The sequence below is a fragment of the Diceros bicornis genome, chromosome 31, assembly GCF_020826845.1.
Source record: "Diceros bicornis minor isolate mBicDic1 chromosome 31, mDicBic1.mat.cur, whole genome shotgun sequence".
Classification (NCBI taxonomy): Eukaryota; Metazoa; Chordata; class Mammalia; order Perissodactyla; family Rhinocerotidae; genus Diceros; species Diceros bicornis.
In genome coordinates this window covers 6,801,195-6,815,690 of record NC_080770.1, presented here as the reverse complement: position 1 = coordinate 6,815,690, position 14,496 = coordinate 6,801,195, and the positions used below count along the sequence as shown (strand labels likewise).

General features: G+C 52.5%; 1 protein-coding gene across 1 annotated transcript; it reads right to left on the bottom strand.

The window, feature by feature from the left end:
* Positions 1 to 23: 23 nt before the first annotated feature.
* On the bottom strand, positions 24 to 4,950 carry CTSF (cathepsin F). Its single transcript, XM_058526319.1, is given in 14 exon segments — positions 24 to 569; positions 650 to 708; positions 1,085 to 1,175; positions 1,276 to 1,340; positions 1,425 to 1,544; positions 2,344 to 2,424; positions 2,504 to 2,600; positions 2,689 to 2,834; positions 2,956 to 3,069; positions 3,659 to 3,734; positions 3,863 to 4,000; positions 4,002 to 4,097; positions 4,386 to 4,484; positions 4,708 to 4,950. Coding segments are annotated over 14 exon segments (1,467 nt in total). The 5' UTR covers positions 4,918 to 4,950; the 3' UTR covers positions 24 to 494.
* Between the last annotated feature and the right edge of the window lie 9,546 nt (positions 4,951 to 14,496).

The window sequence follows — 14,496 nt, the reverse complement described above, 5'->3', positions numbered from 1 at the left end:
TGAGCATTCACACTACACTAGGGCCCAGGACACGTCTTTATTGCTGTTAGGAAGGGTGGTTACAATGTGGAAGGGAACACTGTCCCCAGATCCAGGGGGACCAGAAAATTTAGAACATCAGACAGAGGAAAGCCAGGGCGGGAAGCCAGGGCCTGCTGAGGACAGAGCTGAGTTTAAGACCAGAATGATTTCTTCGCACTTGCTCCTGACCCAAGCCCAGGGTTCTTGCCCCAGCTTCGGCTGCTAAGACATCATCCTTCACCCAAGTTCCTCCTAGCTACCACAATCCAGCAAAGGTGCAGCTGAGGAACTTCGGGGCGGGAGTGGGGTGGAGGCCGTAGGGCCATGCCCATAGCCCAGTGCCCTTTGCTCACCCTGAGGTACCTGGTGCCTGTCCCTCAGCCAGCTGTGCCTCCTGGGGAGGGGCCTGGACATGCGGGGCAGGCTGGGGAAGGGGCTGCTCTAGTCAGCACTGCGTCCTGAGCTGGCACTCCTCAGTTCACCACCGCTGAGCTGGCCATGGTGTTCACCCCACAGGCCCCGGACCCACGATACAGGTAGTAGTAACCCTGGGAGGGAGGAGGGGGTGGTGAGGGCCCAAGGGCAGGACGGGGGCTGGAGGGCCAGGGGCCAAGCAGGCGAGACTCACCTCCTCACCCCAGTCAGTGCCCCAGCTGTTCTTGATGGCCCAGAAGGGGACTGTGGAGCCTGGGAGCAGTGCGGAGCGCAGGAGTCAGGGCCCCACGCACTCTGCAAGTACCTGCTGTGGGCCTACTGTGTGATGGGTACTAGGAAAAGAGCAGGAAGCAAGAGAGGCCCACCTGCCACCCTCCTGGAGACCTGGTGCAGCTCGGGTTTGGGGAGGGCACCCACCCATCCACCCATCCACCCACCTCTAGCAGGTCATTCATCCATAACAGTTCAACTTCCCACTGCCTCAGTTTTCCCACAGCCTGAGGCAGGGTAAGGACAGGGTCCCTAGGCATTCCCCCCATTTTCCCTTCCAGAGGTCCTGAGATGCTGTGGTCTAACCTCTGCCTGTGCCCTGGGGTGGATAGGCCGAGAGGGGGTCAACAGAACTCACGGTTGCCGTAGCCCACGAGCAGCACAGCATGGTCGATGAGCCAGGGGCTGCAGAGGGGCCGCAGTGGGTGGGAGATCCCGTGGCGGTAGAACTGGGTGGGGGGAGAATAAGGAGCAGGGAGCCAACTCCAAGGAGAAGTGGAGGAGTAGTCAGAGAGAGACGGAGCAGGCGCAGCAGGGCTGGGGCCTTACCTGCATGCCAAAGGCGTTGATGGCGACGGAGATGGGGCCCTTCTTGGCCAGCCAGGCCGCCAGCTCTGAGACAGGGGAGGGGCAGTGTCAAGGACACCCAGGCCCCAGCCCCACCCACCTGGCCTGTCCTCACCCCATCCCTCACTCACTTTGCTCATTCTGGCCCAGCTCCACTGAATCGTTGATGTAGACCTTGGCCTTCTCTGCAGAGAAGTTGCAGGTCTGCAAGTGGCCATGGTAGCTGTAGTCGTCCTCTGTCTCCAGCCCTCCTAGGAAATGGTGGGGGTGGATTGGGGAGGTAGAGAAAACATGGACCCCGGTTTACCATACACTCATCTTCTCCCAGCCAGGGGCTGTGCTAAGCCCCTTATACATGAGCTCCCCCGTTCCTCATCCACCCCAGGCCACAGGCCACCACTCTGAGGAACGGCCTCATTCTAGGGATGACATGACTGAAGGTCAGGGGGGTGGGCGAGTAACCAATGAGAAACGTGGCCAAGATGGAACTCAACTCCCCACTTCTCACTCCTCGCTCGTCCCAGCACTCCTGGGACTCTTGACCTGGGCTTGCTTGTCCTGCTCTGACAGTCTGCTCCCAGCCTGGCCCAGAGCCCTGCCAGGCTTCCGGACCAGTCTCTGTACAGCCATCTCAGTCCCTCAGCCCCTCATGCTTCTGCCACTGCAGCCACAGCTGAACTGAATTGCCAGTTTAGGCCAATACCTCCCCTCAAGGGTGAGGTCTGTCGCTACCTGGTTTAGTAGTATTACAGAAATACACATCTCCAACCAGCGAAAATACCAACATCCCCTGCTCCGCACCAGGAACTTGACACATACCTATTTCCTCACTTGCTACTTAAGGCAATCCTATGAGGTGTGGGCGATTTCACAGATGAGGCAACTAAGGCTCTGAGAGAGCTGACTTGCCCAAGGTCTTGAGGCAATCAGGGTCAGCATTAAGACACGAACCCAGTTCACACTCCCACACACAGTGTCTCCCTCATACAGTGACTTCTTGTGGAGGGAGCAGTGGCTCCCGCTGCCCCTCCTGACCCCATTAATGCATACCCAGAGTCTTGATGGCCGAGTAGGCATTGGAGGGCAAGCCGCCCAGGCAGGCCTTGTCCACCTTGTCACAGTCCAAGAGCTCTAGGAGACAGAAGGCCAGTCCAGAGGAGCCCTCCAGAGGGGCTGGGCTGGGGACAGGGACGTAGAGCGGGATGCTCACCCTGCTCCGAGAGAGAGAGCAAGGCCCCCCGTTTCAGGAACCACTGGCCCTCCACATTGCCTGTGACTGAGAAGGCCCAGCAGGAGCCGCACATGCCCTGCAAGAGACCGGCAGAGTCAGGCCTGGGTCCCTTTGCAACCCCGGTGCAGTCCTTACGTCCCACCCTCACTTCTTAGGGGTCCAACCTGGTCCTTGACTTCAGTGACAGCCCCCTTACTCCTCCAGTCCCACTCAGGTGGGGCGGGGTCATCAACGGACTTGGCTCGGCGCATCTTCATGCCTGGTTGCTCTTTTAGGAGGGGATTCAGGTAGATGGTGCGAAACTCCTCCTCTGTGGGCAAAGGTGGTCAGGGGATGGGGGGAAGGGTATTCTAAGCCAGCCTCGACCAGGGGCCTTGGGAGCAGGCTCTCTCTCTTCTAGGCTCCATGAGGGCTCTGGCCACCACCCCTACCTGTGAGGTCACTGAACTTGGTGACTCCATACTGAGCTGTGCCACGGTCCAGGGCCTGGATCTTCTGCGCTCGCACCATGTTACTGGCAAAGATGGACATGCGCCACCGGGCTTCTGAGGACCAAGGAGCAGGAGAGGGGGGGCTCAGACCCCAAGGAGATCATAAGAGGGGCTTGGGGCTAACAGGTAGAGGTTTCCCTGGGGAATAGGTGGCCTCTGGTTCAGTCCTGAAGCTCTTTTCAAGAAGGACAGAACCCTGGGATGGGTAGGGGTGGGGGGCCAGACCTGCAAGTGATAAGAGTGGGAAGTGTGATCAACTTTTGGGGCCAAACTGAGGTGACTTCGCATGTGTGATGGCAGAACTGAAATGGGCTCCAAAGAGCATCCCCAGACAGGAGGCCGTGGCAAAAAGCCACCATGCGGGGGGCCTCCAGCAGAGAAAATCAGGCCTTTGCCCCTGTCCCACTCTACCCAGAATGATGAAAGCCCGTGGTTTCTGACCAGGAAAATCAGATACGAGAAGGGGCCAGGCACTTGAAGTGGCTGCCCAGTCCTGGGAAGCTGGGCAAGAACTTGGGGATCTAGGGGCCCTTGAAAAGACGCACTGCCTTTTGTGTCCTTTCCTTCCCTAACACCAAGGTGCCAAGTTGGGGGGAAAGCCCTGATCTGACTGGGAAAGGTACAGCCAAGGCTGGGTCCTCACCCTCCTTCGTCTCATATGTCCGGTTATAGGTGGTGACAAAGTCCTTGAAGATTGAAGCCATCTTCACAGAAAAGTCCTGGAAAGGCAGAGGGGTCTTTACAAGGAGTCCCTCTCAGACTGACAAGGGAGCCCCAGGCCAGGGTGAGGGGAAGAAAGGGCGAAAAAGGCAGCAGCCAGCTCCCCAGAGAGAGAGAGCCTCCTCACCTGGGTCAGGGGGTCCTTGTTCAACAGTGGAAGGACTGAACTGAAAGTCTCGCTTCTGTCATCTGGATAGGGTTGGAACAAAGAAATCAAGGCTGAACCCGAGTGAAGTCTGATCTGGGCTATCCCAGCATCCTTGGGTTATCCCAGCACCTGTAATCTTGGTATCCACTGGGCCACAGTCCCGCCTCAGAAGCATGTGTTTTCCTAGCTCATCAAGGACTTCGAAGCTGCAGAGCTGGAGAGAGAGGAGGAAGCCAGTCTGGGGGTCTTGGCAAGATGGAGCTGGAGGCCGGCAGATGAGGACCCACCCCCAAGGCAATCACCCCCACAGTGGAGACTGAGGCACGGCCAACACCCCGACACTCTCCCTTTAACAGCATGGTCTCTGGCCCTCAGGGCCTGGGAAGTGACTCAAGGTGGGGTAGCTGTTGCCTCAGATCCCTTCCTCTTGGCTTGACCCATCATCTCAACTGCTCCGGGACTCAGCCTGGGGGCGGGGAATCGCAGGAGCCCCACCACTCACCAGGGTTTTCTTGGACACAGGGAGCTGGCACACCGTGGGGTCGTTGCAGGGCGGCTCCTCCAGGGTCACCTTCAGGGAGTACAGCGACCCCCGGCCCGCCTGGACAGAGGGGCGGGTGAGGCAGGCACATCCGCTCCCTCCTCAGTCCATCCTTCTTTGGGCCCACAGCCCTCCGGTGCCGCCACCCCTCCTCAATCACCAGAGGTTCGACTCTCAGGCGTCCAGCACCCCCACCCCAAGTCAAGGCCCAAGTTGCCGCCCCTCAGACCAGGGCCCCCGCGCACCGCACAGCCATAAGCGCCCACCCCCGGCGCGTCCTCACCCGGCGGACGCGACCGCGCACGGCCCCCAGCACGGCCCGCATCCCGGCCGCCCGGCCGCGGTTGTACATCTCCAGGGCGAAGCGGGCGGGCCCCAGCAGCTCCGGGGACGCCGGCTCCCAGGCCTGAGCGCCGGCTGCTCGGCCGGGCGGGGCGGGGGCAGCGCCCGGGAGCAGCCCCAGCAGCCACAGCACCTGCAGCCAGGGCGCCATGGCGAGGGCGAGGCCGGGCACCGCACGCACGGACCCACGGAGGCGCGGACCAACCGATGGGGCGCAGCAGCCGGCGGCCGGAGGGCCCTGCGTCCCTCCCCCGGCTCCTGGGCGGCGGGGCGCCGGCCAATGGGCGCCGGCCGGCGGCGCCTGCGCGCTCGCTTATTTACGCGAGGCACGTGGGGCGCGCTGGCGGCGCAGGCGGGACGGCGCCAGCCCCGCGGGCAGCGACGCAGCCTCGCGTCTGCCCTGTTTGGGGACAGGCGGCCCAAGCCTGGGAATGATTCCGACGTTGGAATAATCCTGTTAGGTCTTGGAGCCGCTGTTTGGGGAGGGGACATGTTGCTGGCCTGAGAGGAAAAAATAACTAGCATTTATTGCATGCTTATTACATGTTACGCATTATATGCCATCTCCCTTTAATAGGCGTAGCAATCCAGTGAAGTGAGTGTTATCCCCATTTTATAATTGAGGAAATAGAGGCTTAGAGAGATTAAGTGATTTACCAAACATCTACTAAGTGATAGAGCTGGCCCTGAACCCCGGGGAGCTGGCTTCAGAACTTGGGTTCACAGCTCGATTGTCTCTTTGAGGCCCCTCTTCTCATCAGCAAAACAGCAGATAATATTCCCTGGACTGGCCTCAGGCTGTTGTGAGGATCAAACGCAAACAAGCAAGCATTCGGGAACCACTAAAGCACTGTGCACAGGGTTGGGACTGTTGTTTTTCTCCTTCCAGCGTTCACGGCTGTGTTCCAGGGCCTAGCAAGAAGAGGCACGAACAAATGCCTGAGGCACAGTGCTGCCTGCTCAGAGCTCACAGTCTGGTGAGACGGAGAGAAAGACGTTTTGCTCCATGATGTTTGCAGCTGGGGGAGAGGAAACGGGAGAGAGAGTTTCAGGGAATCGGGGAAATCACAGCTGAGGGTGGAGGGTTAGTTTGGGCTTGGACAGTGCGGAGAACTGATATTAGTCCAAACATGACTTCTTACAAGTCAGAGGTCTGAAAAGGTGAAATGACTTTCCAATTACTCAGAAATTAGTGCTGGAGCCAGACCAGGGCTATCTCTGAGCTCCTGGCTGAGGTCGGGGAGGGGAGGTTTGAGGAGGTCCAGCAGATGCCGACCTCTGCCTGCTGGTGCTCTCCCCAGTCTAAGCTCTTTGAGGCTCCCTTTGTCTCTCTTAGAGGAGACAGTCCCAAGTCCTCAACGGGGCTTCTACGGCCCCCCAAGGTCCAGTCTCAACTCGGTCCTCTCCCCATGCTGTGCATCTGACTCTCCAGCTGACTCCTTGTGCATCTCCTCAGAAGTTCAAGCCCTTGCACTCCTCAGAACCTTCACACTGTTTTTCGCTTGCCTAACTCCCAGACACCTTCCAGCTCTCAGTTTAGAGGTCACTACCTCAGGAAGGCGGCCCTGACCCATCCCCACTGTCCCTGTCTGAGCTCGATGCCGCTGCCTGCATACTCCTAGACTTCTAGCCCCAGGAACTTTCTCTCACGCTGGACTGCAATTTCCTGTTCATGTGTGGGTGTCCTCCACTGGGCCTGGAGCCCATTAGGGCAGAGACCTTGTTGTTCTGCTCATTGCTGTTTCCTCAGCGCCTAGCACAGTGCCTGGCCCACTTATACCTGCTTAATAACTGTTTGTTGAATGAATTAGTGACTCCCTTGGCATTCTCTGAAGTGGGCGTGATGTCACTCAACTGTTTTTTTTTTTTTTTGTGAGGAAGATCAGCCCTGAGCTAACATCCTTGCTAATCCTCCTCTTTTTGCTGAGGAAGACCGGCTCTGAGCTAACATCTATTGCAAATCCTCCTCCTTTTCTTTTCCCCCAAAGCCCCAGTAGATAGTTGTATGTCATAGTTGCACATCCTTCTAGTTGCTGTATGTGGGACGCGGCCTCAGCATGGCGGGAGAGGTGGTGCGTCGGTGCACGCCTGGGATCCGAACCCAGGCCGCCAGTAGCGGAGCGCGTGCACTTAACCGCTAAGCCATGGGGCCGGCCCTCAACTGTTGTTTAATGCGTAGCTTCACTTTCCAGAAGGAAGGAGCCTGTGACTATGGCCCTCATGGTCCTGGAAGAAGAATCTCAGAAAGCCTGCCGTCATTGACCCAGGACCCCTCCCTGTGTCTGTGGAAAGCTACATACCCACCCTCATACACTTCGTCTCCTTAAAGATCTAAATGAATTAAATAAGTTAATTATGAATGAATTAAAAACAGGAATTCCTAAGGCCCCAGCAGAGGCAGCAGGACTAGGGGTTTTCTTAGATCCAGGTTTCCAGAGATCCACGTGAGTGTCATATTTGGCCTTTGTGGGAAACAGTCATCTTTCCCAAAGTCTGTTCCCACCTGACAAGTGTCTGGGGAAAAGGGTGGTTCATCTTCTCACCAGAGTGAGGCAAGAGAGCATAATTATAATTAATGGAGTTGGGAGGAGAAATCTTTTTTTAAGCCACACGTATTACCTCGGGCAATTCTCACAACAACCTTCGAGAGAGAAATTGTACAATTACAAATAAGGAAACTGAAACCAGGGGCATGCTAACATTCAGAAGCTGAGCTGAAAAAGGGGAGGCAGCAGAGGAGACTGGGAAGAAATGGACATTGAGTGAAGAGGAGGACTCAGAGAGGGTGATGCCAAGAAAGTGGAAGAAGAGAGTGTATCTCAAGAAACAGGAGAGGCTGGCTGTGTCAGATGCCATGGGGAGGGCAAGTAAGATGAGGAGAGAGAGGTGGCCTTTGGATTGGGCAACATGTATGTCATCGGGGACCTCATTAAGAGTGTTGGGTTGGGGCCGGCCCCGTGGTGTAGCGGTTAAGTTCGCACGCTCCGCTGCTGGTGGCCCAGGTTCGGATCCCGGGTGTGCACCGATGCACTGCTTGTCAGGCCATGCTGTGGCAGGCGTCCCATATAAAGTGGAGGAAGATGGGCACAGATGTTAGCTCAGGGCCAGTCTTCCTCGGCCAAAAAAAAAAAGAGGAGGATTGGCATGGATGTTAGCTCAGGGCTGATCTTGCTCACAAAAAAAAAAAAAAAAAAAAGAGTGTTGGGTTGAGGAGAGAATGTGAGAAATGCGGACAATGACTGGAGACAAAGATTTCCAGAAGTTTTGCCCTGGAGGAGAGTAGAGAAACAAGGTGATAACTAGGGGGCATGGGCATCTAAAGAGTGTTTTTAAGAGGGAGACACTAGATGCTTATGGGTTGATGGGAATGACCAAATAGAAAGGGAGATGTTGATGATTCAGGAGAGAGAGAGGAGAATGGCAGGAACAAAGAGCTTGAAAGGTGAGGGGTGGTGTATTAATTATCTATTGCTGTGTAAAACATTACCATGAAATGAATGGCTTAAAACAACACATCTATTAAATCAGTTTCTATGGGTCAGGAGTCAGGGCACAGCTTAGCCATCAAGGTGCTGGCCAGGGCTGCAGTCTCATCAGAGGCTGGCCTGGGGAAGAATCTGCTTCCAAGCTGACGTGGTTGTTGGCAGATTCAGTTCCTGGTGGGCTGCCAGACTGGGGCCTCAGTTCTTTGCCACATGGGCCTTCCCAACATGGCCACCTGCTTCCTCAAAGCCAGAAAGGGAAATCGAGGATATTACAATCTCGTGTAATATAATTACATACACGTAATCATACATATCGATCACCTCTGCTGTAATCTATTGGTTAGAAGCAATCACAGGTCCCTCCCACACTCAAGGGGAGGGGATTACCCAGAGATGTGAATATCAGGAGGTGAGAATCATCGGGGCTGCCTTAGTGTCTGTCTGCAACTGGTGCTCCCCAGAAAAGTGCCTGGCACATAAAAATATTAACCACAGCAATATTAATGGCCAACGTTTAATAGCACTAACTACATGCTAGGCACTCAGTATTCTCAGCATGTACATTTATCAGCCCATTTAACCTCACAACAACCCCATGAGACGAGTGTGATGCAACGGAGGAAACTAAAGCAACAGAGATTCAGTAACTTGTCCAAGTTGCAGAAATGGTCAATGATAGAAGCAGGATTTGAATCCAGTTGTAACACCTATAAAGATTCTGCAGACCCGGAGGGTACACGAGGCATGCCATTTAAAGCCAGAAGATAAACAGAGCATTGTTCCTCCAAGCGCTCAGTGGACTAAACAGATCAGTCTCCCAGTGGCGGGGGGTGGGGGGTGAGGGGTGGGAGGGGATGACAATGCACGGTCTCCGCTTCTGCTTCGGGAGGTCTAGGTTCCAAGGTGAGGAACTTGGAATATGTAGGTGAATCTTATCAGCACTTGTGTTTGAAAAGTGTGCCCTTATACGTCAATTTCTACACTGGGGTGAAGTTTATTTTAAATTTATTTTCTATTGGCACAGGCCTGCAAAATATTTGGGATAGTGTGCAAAATTTGTGAGACTTCTTTCAAGACCTGAGCTTTCAATGAAATGACGGTTGCTTGCAGCTCATCCCCAGGTCCCAGGGTAACGAGTTGATTTCACCCTCTTCTGCTACTAGGGTTTGAGAGGGTCTGTGCCATTTACACTGAGGCAAATGCTGCCCAGCAATGAAAACTTCTAGGGGATGGCCCAAAATCCAAGACATGGCCAGATGGAAGTGATCCTTCTAGGACAAGCTGGGGCAAACAGCCGAGTTTCCTTCTGGGAATGTTCACCTGATTTATGAGAGTGACAGTTAACAACTGTATGGTCTGAATCCATTCCAGACTCCTACGACTCACCTCCTGACTTTTGAGAATGGTGGACAACTTATAAAAATTTTACCCGGTAAGTGAGATACTTCAGTTTCTAAGCCTTGGTTCCCCAAGATAACAGAAATCTTATTCTGGAACTGGGAGATGGGAGACAGTGAGGAGGAATTAGAAAAGATGGCAAAATCACAGGCTTTAGAGTCAGACTGACTGACCTTGGTTGTCATTCTGATTCTGCCACTTCAAATTGGCTGTGTGACTATGAGCAAGTTACTTCACCTCTCTGAGCATTTTGTAGAAATAGGAAGAGGATAGAAATGTACCAAAAAAAAAAAAAAAAAAAAAGAAATGTACCTCATTTATCACATCAGTTCTAACCTTCTAGCAAAAAAAAAAAAAAAAAAAAAAAAAAAAACCTTGCAGAGAGAGTCCTAAAGGGAGGGGCGAAGTGAGGATGTGGAAGCCCAGGTCTTTGCAGGGCCCCAAAAGAAGAGAAGGCCGATAAAACAAAGCTTAGGTGGCTGGGCTTTAACTACATGCACTGAAGGTCTCAAAGGGAGAGCTACTGTCCCTGGAAATTTGGATTTGAAATTTGTAGGGGCATTTGTGGTTATCATTGATAGGGGCTCTTTTGGTCCTTAGCAGACAGGGACCAGAGATGCTAGACATCCGTCAATATTTGGGACAGTCCCATATCACCGAGAATTGTTCCACGTCCTGCATAACTTTCTAATGTCCTACTCGTCATTTATGCAAGTGGAAAAACCTGTTTATAATTATCTGCACCAAGAACCCTAACTCGGTTATATGTAAACACATAATATTACGTGCACAGTTTTAGTATACACTGAATTTCCCAGGAATGCTATTGAAGTGTAAATCAAGGGGATAATTTTCCTTGCATGAGCTGAGATCTTTACAGAGGGCATTCACCATTTCAGAAGGCTGAGTCTCTGAAGGCAACATGCCTGTCAGTCTGTATTTGGAGCGGTCCCAGTTCACAGTGATCACTTCATCGTCTCTTCTAGTGTGATCCTGACCCAGCATGTACGTGTGGAGATGCAGATTTCTTTGGCACAAATTACTTTCCTTTTATTTTCCCTTGATTTTTAAAATTATGTGGGTAGGTAGGATATTATCTATGAATTTCATTTCATTCGTTTAACAAATATTGACCAAGTGCATACTGTGCATCAGCCACAATCTAGATGCTGGGGATGTAAAGAGGGCATTGTAAAATATTTGTTGTTAAATGGCGTGAGATCCACTGGTAGGCTAACCCGGTTTCCATCCTAACTCCACCACCATCTACCGCTATGTGACGTCTCTGAACCTCAGCTTCCTTGTGGACTGCACGAGCTCACACAGCCTCTCATATCTGCTCACTGAACGGTAGCTGTCATAATTGATTCCTTTTTGGCACGGGTACAGTAACACCCTTTTATCTTTCTTAAATAATTCCTGAAACTCCATTGCCTAGCTGTCTCTTTCTTTTGAGGCTCTTCCTCTCCCTCCCACCTCTAAGTTGTCCAGAATCTTCAGTGATTTATTTAGTTCAAAAGAGCACACCATGGAAAGTGGTTTCTAAGGGCACTGGCTGTGGTCTGACCTCTTTCCCCACGACGCAGGGGATGGAGTCTGGGACTCCACTGCGGTTATGACTTCTCACCGCCACACAGTGGCGCTATTGAGTTTGGTCCTGGACATTCTGGGCGTCGCAAGCCCTGGCAAAAGTTGAGGGGTGCGCTGTCTGTGCCCTCTCACCTCTCACGCAGACACTGCCCTCCAAAGCACAACCACCGGGCCAGGGAGGCAGGGCCAGAGAAGAGTCCGGCATCAGTGGACGAAAATCAGCCCTAATGTACATCCTCTAGATGCAGCTCAAAATTAAAGCAGAGATCTGGCCTCTGAGCTTATACCACCTATTTGACATCAACTCTTGGATCTCAAACTTAACATATCATTTTCATCCCCAGCACACTTCAGGAATCCCCCAGCTCAGCATATGGCATCACTGTTCCCCCAGCTGTTCAGTCCAGAGACCTGAAATGTCCTTGATTCTTCCCTTCTCTTCACGTCCCACATCCAACCCGTCTTCAGGTGTGCTGGATCCCAGGTCCCAATATCTCCCAAATTTGTCCACTTATCTCTATTCCCAAGGCCACGGTTCATGGCCACACCATCATTGCTTCCCTGACTGGATCCACTCTTGCCTCCAATAATTCCCTCTCCAAGCAGCAGCCAGAGGGACCTCCTTAAACATAAACTGGACAGGTGTGGGCTGTGATGCTCAGACCAGATTCTCCTTCAGGAATGGATTTGGTGCCCAGCTACTGGGAGTGCTGCCAGCCCCTCGGAGGTTGCCTCGGCTAAAGAGTCATGCCCCATCCCCCAGGCAGCTGCATCTAACGACAAATCTGAAGGGTCATCCCAGCTTCAGAACTCCCTGCTGGGTCAGGGGAGGCCCCCATTGAGACTACATGGCAGCTGAACTTCTCCCTCTGCCCATTCTTGCCTCCTTCCCTTCTCTTCCCTGGTGTTGATCCTGAGAGTACTCCCTAACAGACCTCCCACTTGCCTCCTTCCCTTCTCTTCCCTGGTGTTGATCCTGAGAGTACTCCCTAACAGACCTCCCACCTGCCGATCCCCATCTCAGAATCTGCTCCCCGGGGAGCCCAACCTAAGTGACACCCTGCACTTCGAATAAAATCCAAACTCCTTATCATGGCCTGTGAGGCTGGGCGTGATCTGGTCCCTGCCCTCCTGTCTGAACTCATCTCATGCCCTCTCACCGCCCCTCACTATGCCCCTGCCACAGTGACTCCTTCCTGTCCACAAGCTAAGCGTTTTCCTATTTCACGGCCTTTGCACTGGCTGTTCCCTCTGCCTGGAGAGACTTCCCCTGCTCTGTAGGGGTCAGGTTCCTTCCCAGCTGTCCAGTCTCAGCCTAAATGCTATTTCTTCAGAGTAAGAACCACCTTATCTAAAGGAGCCCCCCTCCCTCTATCTCAGAACACTTTATATCCTTCAGCGTTTATCAGACCATGTCCTTATTTTGCTTATTCCTGCTGGACTCTAAACCTCTGAGAGCAGGACCTTGACTGCCTTGTTTTTCCCATCTGTTTCTTTTTTTTTTTTTTTTTGTGAGGAAGATCAGCCTTGAGCTAACATCTGCCAATCCTCCTCTTTTTTTGCTGAGGAAGACTGGCCCTGAGCTAACATCCGTGCCCATCTTCCTCTACTTTATATGGGACACGGCCACAGCATGGCTTGACAAGCGGTGCGTCGGTGCACGCCCGGGATCCAAACTGGCGAGCCCCGGGCCGCCGCAGCAGAGCACGCACACTTAACCGCTTGCGCCACCAGGCCAGCCCCTTTCCCATCTGTTTCTATCCCTCATATGTTTGACCTTCGGGGCCATTTTCTCCATGAGACATCAGAGGCCTCTGAGCTTTCTAGGGGCTATGAAAACGTTGGAGACTGGAAAAAAATTTTATTGAGTCCAAAATTTTTTAAAAATAGAAATTGCTATTTTTTAATTAAATGCCTATAGAATAAAGTCATTTTGTTGACTTTATTGTTAAATTGAATATTCATAAAAATTTGGGTACAACTGAGAAGGATTTGAGTTAGAATTTCTCAACCTAAGACCGTCTAAAGTATACAGGATGATTGCTTAAAAACATGACAGCAGGGCCGGCCGGGTAGCGTAGCAGTTAAGTGCGTGTGCTCCGCTGCGGCGGCCCGGGGTTCAGATCCCGGGTGCGCACCGACGCATAGCTTGTCAAGCCATGCTGTGGCGGCGTCCCATATAAAGTAGAGGAAGATGGGCACAGATGTTAGCCCAAGGCCAGTCTTCCTCAGCGAAAAGAGGAGGATTGGCATGGATGTTAGCTCAGGGCTGGTCTTCCTCACACACACACACACACACACACACACACACAAAACATGACAGCAAATCATAATTTAAATAAGTTATGTGAAGTCAGATAATTTGAAAAGCAAAACTACAAAATTCTTTTCAAAAAATTTTACAGCAAAATATTATTTAATGTGGGGCATAGGTGCATTTAATCAGATTGATAAGAAATGGGGTGGGTCCCCCAAAAGTTTGAGGGACTGAGACCAAAAAGGGTCAAAAAATGACCCTGCCTTGCTCCTTAGTGTGCTTGCCCTAATATTTCTTGAATGATTGGATGGATGGATGCATGCATGGATGCATGGATGCATGGATGGATGCATGGATGCATGGATGCATGGATGGAGATTCTGCACCACAGATCTCAAGCCCAAACTCCTTTCCTGGAGAGGAATTTATCCCAGGGGCCAACTCTTGGCCTTGAGTGAGCAGCTCTAGTCCACCTCCTGGTCTCCCCAGCTGAATCATTAGGACAAAAGTTAGGGTACTGACCTTCCCCACCCCCACCCCCAAGGGCTCCAGAGCTTCATGCATAAATTGATTCATTTCCTCACTGCTTTGCGGCCAAGATATCAGGGTACAGCAGCTTTAGAGAGCCCTGCAAAATTCTTGTTACACCCTAATCCCGGAATGACCCAACTCACCTCACTGTGGCGTAGCTCAGAGGAGTCATTCAATAATAACAACAACAATAATAATAACGCACAGCCAGTGCTTACTTCATGTCCTGTACTACACCCTGCACAGGAATTATCTTTTAATCTTTTAATTTAATCATCTCCAGGTGATCCAGGTCTTTCAGGCCTAGAAGTAGGAGAGGCTGACATCTTAAGAACTCCCTCAGTGGAACCCACTTAAATCTCTGCCTTACCCAGCCGCCAAGTTGTTATTTTGGGGAGTTTGGTCAGATGAGGTGTAGCAATTTAAAACCTGAAACTAGACCCAAGCCCAGGCCAATACCACCATTTGT